At 37.3% G+C, this 16,562-nt stretch overlaps 1 protein-coding gene across 1 annotated transcript in view; it reads left to right on the top strand.

Moving 5' to 3' along the window:
• naaladl2 (N-acetylated alpha-linked acidic dipeptidase like 2) overlaps positions 1–16,562 on the top strand; it is a 425,480-nt gene that overhangs the window by 259,755 nt on the left and 149,163 nt on the right. Inside the window, exons 9-11 of the mRNA XM_026305607.1 lie at positions 8,045–8,137; positions 14,649–14,836; positions 15,968–16,096. Coding sequence (XP_026161392.1) covers positions 8,045–8,137; positions 14,649–14,836; positions 15,968–16,096 — 410 coding nt within the window. The remainder of the gene's footprint in view (positions 1–8,044; positions 8,138–14,648; positions 14,837–15,967; positions 16,097–16,562) is intronic.

Consider the following 16,562-nt stretch of genomic DNA (forward strand, 5'->3'; position numbering starts at 1 on the left):
CGCAGAGGGAGAAGCGAGCGAAGCAGAACAACTTGAAATGGCTTTATAGAAAGGACTCCCAGGCCCTTTAATTACACCACTATTGATTGCTGTGTGAAGGTTTCCCACATTCACTTACTGCTTTTTCTTCTCAACTCTGCATTTAATATCCTACAGAGACTGGCGCTAAGATGCTTCTGAATTTATGATCATAGTATATCAGCTCCTTTCATTAGGTAGCACTTAACATTTTAAATATATGGGTCCATGGGTAATAAAAGAATCTGCCTTAATTGCAGTTTCCTGTGGCAACAGGTGGTGTTTCAAAATTGTTGATGTTGTCACCACTGAAATGTGAGTAATATTGTGTGTGTGGTAGTGCTAGGATGTGGAAAGATGATTTGATGACAGCAAAACTGTTCTGTGTTTCATAACTGAACAAAATAAATCCTCAAAATAAATAAAGGGGCTACAATAGTACACTGTTAGAGACTTTCCTTATAAAAACATCAGCTTCTTTATTGAAACTAATAAAATGACCTAATAACCTACCTACAGATGCACCATTTCAGTGTCACTTTTTTACCACAGTATATGTGCAGTGCCCTGGCAGTGGTTTCAGTTTACTGCCTAACGAAGCATCAAACAGCTGCAATATCACACACACCTGCAGTTTCAATGATTCTCAACGACTGTGCACCTCAGGTCTGCAGCACTGCAGTAAAAGTTAGAAAAATATTCATGTTCCACTTGTAGTAAGTTAGACAGCAAGTGACAAGTTCAACTTTATCAAACCGAGCCATCCATGCAGGACAAACTGGAGCGTCTGTAGTGTGGAGGACAGCTTGCTGATGAAATTTGGATGTAGCTTGACTGCTTTATTATGGTTGCGAAAGGCAATGCTTGTAGGATAGTAATGTTGGATCTCAAATTAAGTGTACAGGCTTCATATATATATGTGTGTGTGTGTCCCTTCTCCATCTTGTGTGTCTTCCTCAATCTCGGCCTGGGAGTTTGAGGGTTCTTTGCAGTATTTTAGCTATTCCTATCACTGCGCTCTTCTGAATGAGAGCTCTGATGTTGTTCCTGGGATCTTTTGGAGCCACTCTCCCAGTCTGGGGGTCACAGCCCCAAGGGTGCCGATTATCATGGGCACCACTGTTGCCTTCACCTTCCACATCTTTTCTAGCTCTTCTTTCATTCCTTGGTACAGGAGTTGACTGATGGTTGCTCCATTTCGTAGTCGGTAGCCAGTAATGATCTAGCTGAGGGTGTTCAGGCCTATGCACAACTTCTTTTGGCCTTGATACAAGTAAAACAATGCCATATCTGCATATGATAGAGTTCAGACTATTTCTAGCATGTACAATAATTCCCACTTAAATTGCAAGTTGTCAGTTTTACAGTTCATTTAGTAATATTCAGAAGTGTTGAATGGTTATGTTTTTTTCCATAAAAAAATAACTATATCTATCCTTGGTAGGTGCCGCACTTGATGGAGACTTGTGCAATCAGCTTGAGGTGGCCTCTAGGGTTGTTTTTCACAGTCCCATTGAGTTCTTAATCAAAGTTCGTAGAGTCCTATTGATTTTGCTGTGCACAAACTGCCAAAATATTTGATCCTCCAGTACTAAAGTCAGTTTCCCGACTATAGGTAAAACTTTTACTCAGTCTTGTATTATGTGCATAGTTTCACAGCGAATGTTAAAAGTAATTCCTATCTCAGAGTGCAGTTACAAACGGAATTGAACTCTGGTGCCTTGCATGAACTCTGCCAAATATTTCATATCAGACCTTGGCGTTAATTTAGAAAAATGTAGAACATCATTCATTCAAAAAGTATGTTATTTTGGAATATGATCAAACACTCAAATGCGTTTCTTACAAGACATATATACATTTGCATTTTAGTTGCAAAGTAATGTTTCACAAAAGAGGTTTGGTTGATTGTCCTCAAAATTTTCAAAATATTAAAGTAACACAAGATCTATGCACAATATTCAAAGCAAAACCACGGGGATTTTACTTTATTTCAGTTTCTAAGCACGCACTTACTGATGTACTGAACATGTGAGTGTAACCCATGACGCATTTACAATAATGAACAGTAAATTTAACGGGGCAGAATGTGACACTTTGAACCACTACCACTGTACCTCCATGTTGGTCTTTTAGATTAGATGAACTTTATTGCAATTTGCCCTCATATAAAAGATACCAAGCATACCAAAAAGATAAAAGCTAAAATAGAAAGAAATAACACTGACCAATATAAAAAATAAGTTAATAAGAATGTCATTAACTATGTACGGGTTTACTTATAAACCAAAGTATTATAAAAGTTGAAATTATGACCAGCTGATTATACTAAACAAAACCATTATTTTCATTCTGAGGGACATATTTGGGATTGATTGATATTTGGCACATTTTTTAACTGTTCCAATTTATAACTGTTACTGTCAAACTCTTGGTGGCATTAATGTAAAATTCTCTCTGAAGAAAATGTCACAGACACATCTTCACAGGTCCAGCATTTTTCAGGCACACTCAACTCAAATATGAATTATTAGAAGAAGAAGAAGAAGAAGAAGAAGAAGAAGATTATTAGACATTCAATAGTATGTCACAAAAAATCTTATTATATATACTATATAATATACATATATATATATCATAATGTTATACAATAATATATATTTTATATATATATAATATATATAATATATTATATATACTTATACTATTAGACTTAAACTATCATTAATTACACCAATTAATAAGCAGCTGTGGGGGAAAATAATAATAATATAGGTCTAAGAATTAATGTGAAGTCATAGAAGTTAAAATTAATACATCTATATGCATAATAAATAATTGAAAGTAGCCTACTATTTCTACCTGGTCCAGCAATAAAACATTCTGTTGCCAAGTGAGTAATAGATGAGTATCTGTGACTTAAATTCCATATACCATTAATGTAATTTAATAGCACAAATCATGTAAGCTAATGATTTTCCTAACATAAAATTAGTTTGTTACCTTGACAAAGCAAAGCTGCTGGATGCAGTGTTGCTGCATGTGAAAAGGAAATCTTTGAGGCACAACAGGGACAGTGGATGCGAAAGTGTCAAAAGAAAGTTAGAGAGCAGTCTAGGACATGGAGGCAGGTAGGATTAGATTTATGTTAGGTCCATGGCTAGGTCCACAGAGGCGGAGCAACGTGGTTAGAAAGTTAAGATATGTCTAGTGGAGGGTAGAAGTCCATTTTTCCTCTCTTAAATGAGTAAGGTATAAAAGGGTAGAGCCTAAGCAGGCGATGAAAAACATGGTCGACAGTGCTGCCAGCTCCAGTGAATGGCTCTTGAGGAGAAGAAGGCTGTATTACTAGGAGAAAAGTAGAACTAATAGAGGGAATTGAATTGTTAGCTGTAAGATATGACTGAGGTAAATTTGATCATTAGAACTAGTTCATTAAATGTTTGGTGCATGAAGTGGAATTAGTAGATAGACAGATGGCGTATTTGATTAATCCTTAAGAAGAAATTCTGGTGTTACAAATATACTAGTTTGGTGGGGTGGTTCTGGGACATCGGAACAGACTAAGCCGTCTCAATGTCGTGGGCCCAACTTGATAACCCTGTAGAACTTCCTGCACTCTCACACCCACATAGAAGCTGTAGAAAAGTTTCTAATAATGCAGATAGTCAAAGGTATCACAGTTGGTATGTATTTGTTAGCTGTAGTTTGCTCTGTTATGCTGGAACAATAAACAGTCTACCTCTCTTGCATTGAAAGACAGTTTTCTCCCATTGTGGTTTTGAAGTACCACATGATCAGATCCACTTGGGTATTGAAAATATTGACCCACAGACCAGTCCAAAGACTCTCATCTGAAAAATGTGATACTGAATCTGAATAAACTCAATACATTCTGCACCTTAACTTGGGCATGTCATATAAAGACATGAATTGCCATCCTTTGAAACTATGGCTAAAAAACAAGTGGTTTAAACATGCTGTTATATCTAATGGTACTTTTTTTGGCCTTGATACAAGTAAAACAATGCCATATCTGACATATCTGCATATGGTAGAGTTCAGACTATTGTTCAAGAACTTCTTCTAGCATGTACAATAATTCCAACTTAAATTGCATATTGTCAATTTTACAATTCATTTAGTAAGATTCAGAAGTGTTGAATGGTTATGTTTTTTTTTTCCATAAAAAATAACTTAACTTAAAAATAAGTTAAATGTGTCCTGTCTGCAACACTGTATTGTAGATTTAGGACTTGAGATTGATAATAATGTTCTCATATATTCCAACTCTAAAAAACAAACCAGATAGACATAATTCCCCAAATGAAGATATAATACACAAATATATATTTTTGTAACAGTATGTTGTATGTTGTTTTTGGAAGGCCTATATGACCTAGTTTTTGTTACATCGAAGATGTTTTTAAGGTCAGGCATGGATGATGTTTCTTGGAGTAGACAGAGGTTAAGTATCTTGTTTAAGGGCCTATTCAGAAACAGAAAGGCTGTGCAGGGGGAGGACCTCTAGCCCTTTGATACAGTCTGACTAACCACTTTCCCCCCCTGCTGCTTACACAGGGAATCATAAAATCTACCAGGAAAAAATGCTGCAAAAATACTTAATACAGTGTAGTGCTGTTAGTAACATCACAATTCATTTAGAGTTTGGTAGTTTGGTGTGGTATTTCTGGTGAAATCAGAACAGATTCTACTTTTGATATCCATCATTTCACTGTTTTCATGAATTAAATCATCCTGAGTAGGTCTATGGAAATGTCTGCTTACACATTTTAATTGAGCTTGTAAAACTCAGACTGTAGTTCCCTTGAATATTTTCATCAGCTCTCAGAGATTAACTGAGAGTCACCTTTTACCTGTAGAAGTGTTCCTATCTGAAAACCCATTCATCATGAAGCGAAATTACTCAGTGACAAATCTCTCACTGCCTTCTCTGCGTATATCTGTAGATTGAATACACAAACGGGCCAAATGTTCCATCCCTGCTCTTTAGCCAAAGTCATTTATGCCAATGTCAAAAATGATGAATGGGTTATGTGGCGCCTATGAGAGAAAGCAGTGAATTTTTATAATGTATTAAACAGCAGCAGGAGAGTGAGCAGACAGGCAGGGAGAAATCGGGGATAGGAGTGGTGCTGGGAAAAGTGGGCTGTCATGCTGTAGTGCTGTGCTGTAGGCAGGGGACCTCTGTCACACACAGTTTGAGCCCCTGCTTCACATCTTTACTGGCACCTCGTCTGTATTTCCCTCAGATATCCAGCCATCAACCCCTCTAGAGCTCATAGCCGTCCAGCAAGGCAACAGAGCTGGCAGACACAAAATCCAGTGACTGCTCGGTCAAACGCATCATACGGCAATGTAGAATGTGTGTGTGTGCGTGCGCTTGAGTGGGGTCTTGTTTTGCTATTTTTTGTGGAAGGCAGTTTGAATTGCAGACATTAGTTATATTTTTTAGGGTAATTCTGGTGATTTTTGATTTCTTCCTGGGGTTTTGTTTAAAGAGTAGGATGGGAACACCTGCAATGTTGATCTCAAAGATGCATTGTGTTAAAACCATTTCCTTCCTTGGAAGACGTTATTCTGAAGGTTTTGAAACCAAAATTGCTAGCAATTACTAGCACCAAAATGTATTTACAGGACACTGGACTGTGTCACATGTGGATTGTGTGCATTACACATTTGCTTTACCGCCATTTGGTGTTAGAAGAAATGTGTATCCATACTTGTGCATATATGTTCGTCTTTGCGGGTAAAGGATTAAAATGTTTGTGGTTCAAATGTAACCCGGAAATGTATTGCGAAAAATTCAGTTTAAATAAATGTAATATAATAAATAGTGAATAAGTAAACGTGTTTCAAAACAGCATTCCAGGTAAGAAAGTAAGCAAGGTTTTAAAGAGTTCTTGTGTACTGACTATGGTCTCTGAAGCAAATGAACAGGGGGCTTGGATTTACTATTCTGTGTTCTCCACTTCATGTACATGCTAACATCATCTCATATGAACAACAAAGGCAAACACCATTACAAGAATTTAAAGTTTGCAATGAAAGATAAAGCTACTGGGGAAGATGCTTGGATAATGTTAAAATTAGGCAGGGAGCAAGATCTGTCAAGATTATCTTTGAAGTATCACTTGATTATTCAAAAGCACCACTCAAAAAATGTGTTCTGTAATTGGGGAAGAATCATACATGCCCACACACAAACACAATCAGCTTGATCAGAATTTAGTACCTAAAATTAGTATGTAAAGCACAAAAATTAAAATCTTACTTACTTACTTACTTAAAATACTGCATAGAGGTTTGGGGCAACAATTACAAAATGACTATACATTCACTCTTCATCCTCCAAAAAAATATGCATAATTCACAACACTGCGTACTGAGACCACACCAATCCACTCCACTTACAGTCAAAATTACTCTAATTAATGGATCTTGTTCAATACTATGCAGCAATAATAATGTTCAAGGCTAAAAAACAACAAATTACCAGCCAGTATTCAAAAATTATTCACTGAGCGGGAGGAGGGATATAACCTGAGGGGAAATACAAATTTAAAAACACGTACGGACCACCAGGAAGAGTTTTTGTTTGTTTGTAGGGTTAAATTGTTAAATGAGATGGAAGGGCCACTAAAGCAATGTTCAAATATTCACCAATTCAAACGATGTATAAAGGGCTGAGGGACTCTGAGAACCACAAGGGTTTATAGCATATTAAATTTATTTATATTTTGTGCACAATTACTTATTAGCATTAATACTGTGTTAAAAAGAAGCAGTAAGATTTGAGTAGATTAAAAAGGGTTCATACCTTTATATTGCTACCCACTCCTTTTTTCAACATTATGTATTTTTTTGTTTTGTGGAAAATAAATAAACTGAACTGAACTGAATCTGATTTTTCACAAACTTACATGTCAGTATTAAAGGGTTAGACAGAATTACAGAAACAACCTTTAAGAATTCATATTATGAAAAGCAAACACACTGACATGACCTCCCAAGAGGATGCATCCTTTAGACTTGGATGACCCAGTGACCTCCTTCTCTTGTATGAATCTCACTTTTTAAACATGTTTAAAATCTTGAAGGGCAGAAAGCTGTGATATTTGATCAAATTTGACACCCTCCTGCTCTTCCCTTACCACACTAAGACCATCATTTCCACAGGTCACAGAGGCCATTTTATGAAAGTTTTACATCTGCAAGATTTTGTGATGTATGTTTGCCTGTTAATGTAGTAGTTGTTTTTTTTTTCTCACAATAACCATTTCTGAGAAACTTTCCTTTCATCTCAGTCTCTGCACAGACTTGCTGATACCAATAAAGTAGTATTGTGCATCACTGTCTTGGCAATACCCATTGGAACTAAAGAAATTAGAAAACTGAAATACAGCACGCACACAGCATACTTATGATTTACTTGTGATACTTGTGATTTCCTCTTGATGTACTCCAATTATTACTTGAGTAAAACAATAAATTTGACTGACTACAGTGTATAAATATGTGTGTATTATTTGTGGTTCATCTGTTCCTATGGAACAAAGCCTAAGCTGTACCAGTAGCAGTATGGCTATGTGAAACAACTGAGACTTTACTCTTTACTTGTCTATCTATCATTCTTTCTGTCTGTCTGCCTATCTATCATTCTTTCTGTCTCTGTCTATCTATCTATCTATCTATGTCTCTGTCTGTCTGTCTGTCTGTCTATCAGATGACTTCTTTTATTATCAGCATCTGTGAAATAGCTTTTTGTCCTCTTTAGTGTATTGCTAAACTTATACAATAACTACTGTAGATATTTGTGATTTCTCAAACTTTGACATTTACTGTACATCATCTCTCTAGGTGATTACTATCAGTATCCTCCCACATCAATACAGTTGGGAGAAATTCTGCTGGTCAATATTAGGATCATTGTTTTAAATCACTAAGATGGAATTTGTTCACACTGTAGCTCATCTTACAGTTATTTTTTTTCTCTTTTTCCTAGAACGAAAGAAGATCACACTGACTGTTGGAAACCAAGTTTCCCACAAGAAAATCTACAATGTAGTGGGAACCCTAAAAGGAAGGAGGAACCCAGGTCTGAAATAGTTTATTGTTATTTTAGCAGAACAGTGATGGCCCGACATACTCAGTGTGTGTCTTGCATTGTGGCAACTACTTGCTGTATTTTGCTATTAGGTTATTATTATTTTAGACTAGTTTTAGTCAATAAAAACTTTAGACAATTTACTGACATTCTGGTTTGCTTTTTTATATATTGGCAGAATTATGAAGGCACAATTCTATCCTCCTTTGCCAATGCTACCAAAAAAGGCACCATTTGGATTGATTATGCTAATAGCACTTTGCTTTGTTTAGCCGGAGCAGTTGCCATGAATCCAGCAGGGACTCCAGACACTTACTCCTCCCGATCAAAATATAATCCAACACACAACCCTTCATAAAATAGCAAATTGATGTTTTTTACACTTAAATGTTTGTAGGGGTTGAACAAATAACATATAAAGTGTTTGTATTCTTTGAGATGATGCTGGTAGATGAATTTTGTTAACTTCAGACAGACTCAGGCTATCCATTCCCAGTGTGTTTCAGTGAAGCCGGAAAGCAATTATTGCTTTTTTAGCACAAACAGTTTAGCAAACAGCTGGTGAAGGTTTTCATGCTTGAGCAATATAATTAAATCTTGCATCCGTTTCTGCTGATAAACATGACTGGAATAATGTCAAGGTTACATCCTCACCTAGTGATTGGGTGTGGTGGGGCCACATTTTTTACAAATGGTAACAGTTATTAGTTTGTTAATCTTTTCTAATACTGTATACAGTTTTCGGTCAAAATTCATTCAAATTTTTAATTTTATTTTAAATCAAACATCTGTAGATGAATATATTTTGTCATTGTTTTCATTTATTCATTCATTCAGTGTTTAAACTTGTAGTACACTGAGACTGACGGGTCCCTAATGGAGAAAGCAGAACCAAGTTGGCTTTCGGTGGACAGATGTGCTCGCATCCTGTGTCTTTGCATATTTAGGGATGATGGAATCTTTTAAATTAAATTTGTACAATGTTCTCAATCACTGACCCACTGCAAATCACCAATTCTAAGTTAATGCACCATGTCAATATTTGATGGTAAAGTGGACTTTACCTGCTCTTTATTTGACTAAACTTTTACCCTGTCCGGTTTCACAGATCTAAATTTATTAGATATACAGGCTACTTACAGGGCCAAATTATAGAAACTAGATGTTTTCAAGTGATCCACAAATACCCTGACACTGAAGGTAGCTGATTAATAGAGGAGGCAAGCAGAATGACTCAGCTTGCTGCGTTCATGATCAGATCTCCGAACCACTGACTGCTTAGACATTAAAGCAATTTCTGTCTGTGAAAACGTCTGCAGCTAACCATTTCAAGTTCCTGTGTGGAAGTGAAGAGTTTGCATAACTTACTGCAGCCCGGCTTGTCAAACCCATTAAAACAATTACCAAAGAAATACCCAGTGACAATAACACAAACTAACAAGCTTGTCACATGGAAAAAAAAGAAAATTAATAAATCATAGCAAGGAAAACATGTACGATGATTCTAAGAATAATACATTGGTCAATAAATGATAACTGTATAAATACTTGAGTTATACATGTATCTTTTAGTACATAAAATATGTATAATAAAATAAAACACATCACAACCCACAAAGCAGGCTTTCACATTAGCAAGTTAAAGACTAAATCAGACAAGGCTAACCAGCTTACCAAATACTGGCAACGATAGACTGTGCATACACAACTTTATGTGTTCATCTGAGTTTTAGGTATAGTAGTGGAGCAACTAGGAACCTTATAACTCAGATTTGTAGGGAGTAGAGCTGAAAAATTAGTTATTCAGTTGGCAATACTGATAATGGCTTATTCATAATTTACTTTTTAGCTGCCAAAAATTGAATCTCTTTATTTTGGATTCCTAATAATGTGACGTGCATTTTTAGTGATTTTATGACATTTTATTGGCAAAATCATTGGAGCATTTTTGGTTTATTTCAAGTCATTTTTTTCCTCATTCTTTCTATATTTGGTTTCTTCCCCCATCCCAATCGTGTAGCTCATGTCATTTCCAAACATATTACACCTTTTTAATGTTTAAATGGCATACCAGCCTCTTCTGCTTAGTTGCTGCTGCCCTTATCCTTTTTTAATTGTCATTCTGCAGTGGAAGTACCCTTTATCTTGTCCTTGCTTCGCCTCCACAGCCGGCCTCCTTACCCACCCTCCTCTGCACTTGTAGCAGTGCCATCGCTACTGTACCTGTCCTGCTCAGTGAGTGGTAGAAAATTACCCTGCTGATTTACAGTGTGATATTAGGCAGCCATAATGGGCCACTAAAGCAGATAATATGGGCCACAAATCTCTGGAAGGAACACTTTAACTGGTTGTTGGCGTTTGATCATATGTCTGTTCCATGCTCATTTATCTCATCCCTAAAACAGAATGAATATTCATGCATATTCACAAAGGTTTAGTCATACAGCCCACAGTAATGTAGAGGGCCATTTTGTATGAACCTATATTGCTATGAGCAAACAATGCTCACATAAAATTATTGCCTATGATTTTACTGCTGTACAATAAAACTGGAAAATGCAAATTAAAGCAGCTGTGTACTACATAATCCATGGCATGAGTGTCTGGATCCTTAACCTACTGTGGAATATATATTCCTGAATTAATGTTGGTGGACAAATGCTTGTATAAAACAGGAAACATTTACACACAAACACAACAAAAACTCCAAAATAGACCTAAGGTGCATGAATGATCATGCTGCTTGTATATAAAATCTGACAGAAGGAAGTGGTGCAGACCACATCTGAAAGATCATGCTGGAAACAGAACCAGTGCCCCAACCCTATTAAATCCCACTGAAGATCTGAACTGTTTATTGGAAACACAATAAAACAACAAACTGACCACATCCATGTGGAATATAATTAGAATTTGAAATTATTCAGTATTGTACCATTACAGCAAATATAACACACTGCAGGTGCATAACGGTAGCCCTGAAAAAATTAATACTTTAGGACAATGTCCAAATATGGAGTATGAGAAATCTACAGTTGGTGGGGAACAATCTGATCATAGACAGACATTACATTAGCATACATTGTCAAGAGAAAAGCAGTTGACGATTAATTTAACTGCAATGTCAATTTGGTAAAAACAAAAATTCCAAAGGAGTTACTTTAGAAAATGAGCGAACATAGCCAGTTTTCATTTTACACGAGAAACTTGAAAAAATCTCATGCAACACTGTAATAATACTTCCAAAACCACTGTAACTTAAATAAATTAATTAATAATTAAATAAAAACCCTAATGCCATTTTCATGTCTTTCTGGTAAATATGGCGCAACCCCATAAGCTGGTGGAAACAGCTAGGCTCTCTCTGTCCATAAATAATGAACTCTGCAGAACAGTACCTCCAACGCTCAATAATTAACATTATACCTTGCTGTAACATGCGTGTCATCACAGTGATGTTGCCAAGCAACTAGCAGGAACTTGAAGTTACTGCAGCCATCAAAGAAATTTAGCACATATACTCCTGTAAAATAACAATTTGTTTAATCTATAAATAAGTGTAAAAACTACAAACAAGCTGTAAGACATGAATAGAAAGTGGTGACTGAATAATTTTGTCATTTAATTTTCTATCTTCAATATGCCCATGGTACTGATGGAACACGGACAACTGGCCTCCTAGTTTTTTTGTTGAAACCTTTCACCACTAATCAAGTGGCTTCTTCAGTCTGAGAGAAGCTGCTAGGAAACTCAAATTTATCTTTCATGTTGGTTTCACTAAACTCGTTAAGATCTAATGGTCGACTTTCGTGACCCTCTGATCCACAGACTGGGTGTAAAGTGTGTCCATGTGATGTGTTCCTTAACTTCCTGAGAACAGATGAAAGGGCAGCCTGGTAAATTGAAGACAGGTTATGTCTGTTAACCCTCTCTTAACAGGGGTGGGGAGCTGAACATGTATTGCTTCTCTGAACCCTCTCTCAAACCATAAATCCCCTCTGTCCAAAATATGTACATCACTGTCTTCAAATGAGTGGCCTGTGCCTTTAAATGGAGGTGCAAAGCTGATTCTGGTCCTGAGAAGCTGCTCCTCCTGTGCTGGGCCATTCTCCAGTCAAGTGGTTGTTTGGTTTCTCCAATGTAGAGTTCTGAGTATTCTTCTATACACTGGACTGCATACACTACAGTGCTCATCTTTTGTTTTGGTGTCCAGTCTTTTGGGTGAACTAGTCTCTGTTTCAGTATGTTGGTGAGTCTGAAGTGAATCGGTATGTGATGTTTTCCAAAAATCCTTTTAAGCCTCTCTGGAAGGTCCTGCTACATCAGGAATAACCAGGTTTTTCCTCTGTGGATCTTGAGTCTCAGCTTGTTTACTTGTCTTTCTTCCTGGTGTGGATGCTCCAGGTTTTCAGGACTGTCTTTAAATGTGTGTCCTTCTTCCTGGCACAAATTGCTGATGACTCCTAGTTTGTGTTGCAGTGGCTGATGGGAGGAAAATAGCATTATTGGTTTGTGTGTGTGGGTTTCCTGTAGACCTCTATTTCTAGGTTACCACTGGACCTGATGATGACCTCACAGTCCAAAAAGACCAGTCTGTTCTCGTTGGTGACTTCTCTGTTGAACGTGATGTTTGTGTTTACTGCATTAATGTGATCCATGAAGGTTTGAACTTCCCAGGTCTTGATTTTCATCCACCTACCTGAACTAATGGGTCGGTGCCATCCTTGTAAAAGAGTTGAGAGCTTTCTTTTCCACTTCTTCCATGTACAGATTGGCCAGGTGTGGAGTGAAACCAACTCAGGAGTGTGGATCTAATGACCCTCACCCCAGTTACGTAGCTCACCTAATGAGCCTATTTAGGTTTGGGTTGGAGTGAAACCTGAAAGATAAATTTGAGGTTCCTGCCAGCTTTCCCTCAGACTGAAGAAGCCACTTCATTAGTGGTGAAAAGTTTTGACCTAAAAACCAGAAGTCGAGTTGCCATGACTTAGCTTGTAGGTAACTTCACCTGGATGACAAAATCTTCACAGACAACATGGGCAACAATGAAATATTCAATATTATAGGCCAGGCGTTGAAGACATGCCCACTAGTTCTTAGTAGGGTCTTTTTTCATGGGATATTTCATGGTAAAGGCAGAATAGTTTATAGCTTATACTGAAAGGGCATTTAACCTTTAGTGTGTTAATCCCACCTGAACAATACATACCAGTGTAGACAATTTAAGTTAATTAAGTTGAATTTACAAAAAATAAGAAAATTGTGCTTTCACATCAAAGTGATTTGAAGAATTTTACTATAAAGGCTGTTTATGTGATTTAACTTGGAAGCTCCTCAAAGCGCAATAATATGTTGTCAGAATTTTAGGCTAAGCCAGGAGGCTTCTCCAAACATCTCTTTTTCTCAGAGTCATCAGTGCTCTGTGTTGGAGTGATGAGGTTCACTCTGTTCTTCTCTTCGCCTGCAGGAAGCTGCTTTATGCATCTACACTCAACACACTGTCTTTGAAGAAAATGTGAGGCATTACAAAGGAGCCTGGAGCATTTCATGTTTGTGTGTTTCTGTATAGTGAATGTGGGTGCGTGTTTTTCCTTGGAAAACCACACTTAGACACTATACTTGATTTCTATTTCATGATGTTTTTTACTGAGATGTGTTATACATTTTAGTTCACCATTAATTTTACAATATGTGGAAATGTTGCTTTGCTGGTTTTAAATTATCGGTTAAAGTTAGCTGTTTGAAATATAACTTATGAAATAACTGATATGAAACCCAACATATAGGGGTACATCTACTGCTAGATGTATAACTATTTTAGATTTTTTTTTTTTACTTCTTTTCCCTGAGTTTTTTAATCACACATTTCTATTTGTGTTAATTTAGAAATGTGTAATCCAGTCAGTACCACACATGAATAGTAAGCAGATGGTTGGAGCCAGAACTGTCCATAATTAGGCTGGGGAATCGAGATGATGGTGATGACAGCCACACAGGGCAACCAGCCTGCTTGACTGGGGTGATCATCATGTCAGAGCCACATCTATCTCCCTCCCTGATGCACTCCCTCTTTCCCCTTCTCTCTGCCTGCCTGATGTTTTGTGTTTTTTTTACACTGAGCCATGGGTCCAGTTTGTGTAGCAATCCACCAGGAAAAGTTCAGGTTCTCTCAATGCCACTCCCCCTATTGTGGTGACCTAACATACTGTCCATGTAAGCAATTGAGGAATAGGCCAAATAAAATATCTAATCTATTTAGACCAGTGTGCTAAAATAAAATAGATGATAATGCAACATAACAATTACCTTATTTAAACAAAACATTTATTTATTTATGTTTTCATTGTTATGCAATTTGTGAAAAAATTCATTCATATATAAGAATTCACTTCTTTCATGGGCAGAATTGTGTGTTTTGTTTCCCATTAAATATTAGCCTGTTAATGCTCTGACACAATGGCTGACATAGCTTTACTTTTTCTTCTCAATGATTTGCTTTCAGATCGCTATGTGCTGGTTGGCAGTCGTCATGACAGCGAACAGGGCGGCGGGGCCTCAGCCATCATGAATCAGCTCATTGCGGCGCTAACAGAGCAGGCCAAACGAGGATGGGTGCCAGACCGTACTACTGTGTTTTGCTCATGGGGAGGCTCAGTGCTGGGAAACATTGGGTCCTATGAGTGGGGAAAGGTCAGCAGGCACAGGAGCATGTGTGTGACTGAATGTTAGCTTGCTGGTCAAAGGAAGCACCTTGTGGAATGATTTTAACTGATGTAAAAACACAGTAAATGAAAATAGGCACTTGTAACATGTAGCCCATGTATACATGTGGAGTACTGTGTGTATAGTCTACCATACTGAGCGAACATAAATATATTTATAATGTCTGGTTTATGAAACTTCCACTCAAAAGAGAGCTGGGATAGGCTCCAGCAGATCCCCGTGACCTTGGTTCAGGAAAAAAAGCAGCTATAGAAAATGGATGGATGGATGGTTTATGAAATATTTAGATATGTGGAAGTGGGGTATAAAATAGGCCGTTGTGGCTGATGGGACCCTCCAACAGATCCCTCCTCACCATCTCCAGGATGGGGGAGAAATGTAGCCAAATGTTTCTATGCGCCATCGTCTGCCAGGCAGCAAAGGTGCAAAGAGGAGATACGATGTTACATATCTAGCAATAGAAGTAAAAATATAACAGGAACAAATAATAAGTCATCACATAAGTTTCATATCTGGGAACACATGTTTAGCTGCTAAAGGAATGGTTTAAAGGTATTTATGGCTGGTTGTGACCAGTGCGGAGTCTGTCAATTACAAAGGGCTTTCTTAGTGAGAACATCTGGGTTACCTCTGCAGAGTCTGTTCATCATCAAAGAGAAGCTGAAATGCAGTGTCTTGTTGATCGCCTCCTGCTGTTGCATTCATAGGTCACTAGTTCTGGGTTATCAGTTTCAGAACAATAAATACCTTAAGACTAAATCTCAGAAGGCTCCTTGGTTTAATCAGTACATATACAAACAATATAAACAATATACAAACAGTACATATTACAGAATTAAAATAAATTCAGCTCACTACAAGAAAGTTTGGACATTTTTTTTCTTACATGCTCAAATTCTGTTAAAATGTAGGTTTTATTCTAATGGTGCCAAGGACAATTATCCTATGTAATTTTAGAAACTAAGGAGGAAACTTTTTGTAGACTTTAATGATGGTGGTGACAAGTGGATTGATGACAATTACACAATTCTGAATATGATTCAGAGTGAAAATTTTATTGTGTGTGTGTGTGTGTGTGTGTGTGTGTGTTCCCTCCAGGATAATAGTGTTGTCCTCCAAAGCAGTGCAGTGGCTTATGTCAGTTTGAACTTTCCAGTCAGAGGGACAGAGACTCTCAGAGCCACAGCTTCTCCCACTCTGCTGCAACTCACCTCAGACATACAGAGGGTAAATATTACTACTGCTTCTTGTACTTGCACTGCTGTTGAAACTAAAATCAATGCCAGTTGCTTCAGATGCATAGCATAAACATGGATGTCACCTTGTATTACTATCACCATTGAAAATATCACTATAGGCACTACTCTGCCAGTTAACATCATTGCAACTCATTAATTGTTCTAAAACTGCTGCTTTGGCGCTTTCATTTCTATGCACAACACCTCATTGTGGGTGACTACTACTGATGTGCTAATGGCATGCTCTGAACTTAACCACCTGTCCTGTAGAGCTGAGATGTGAGAGTATTTTTATATCAGTGGGGGTATTACTTTGATGACTCCAGATCTATATGATTGATAATTGTTTTGCATGGTCTAATCTGATGGTGTGATGTAGTGCCTGAGACTAAACCTTAATGCTGTGTTTGGGTCTCTGGGGGCCCAGCTTCCTTCTTAAAAGTTTTCAAAAGAAA

Source organism: Mastacembelus armatus, chromosome 4, assembly GCF_900324485.2.
Source record: "Mastacembelus armatus chromosome 4, fMasArm1.2, whole genome shotgun sequence".
NCBI lineage: Eukaryota > Metazoa > Chordata > Actinopteri > Synbranchiformes > Mastacembelidae > Mastacembelus > Mastacembelus armatus.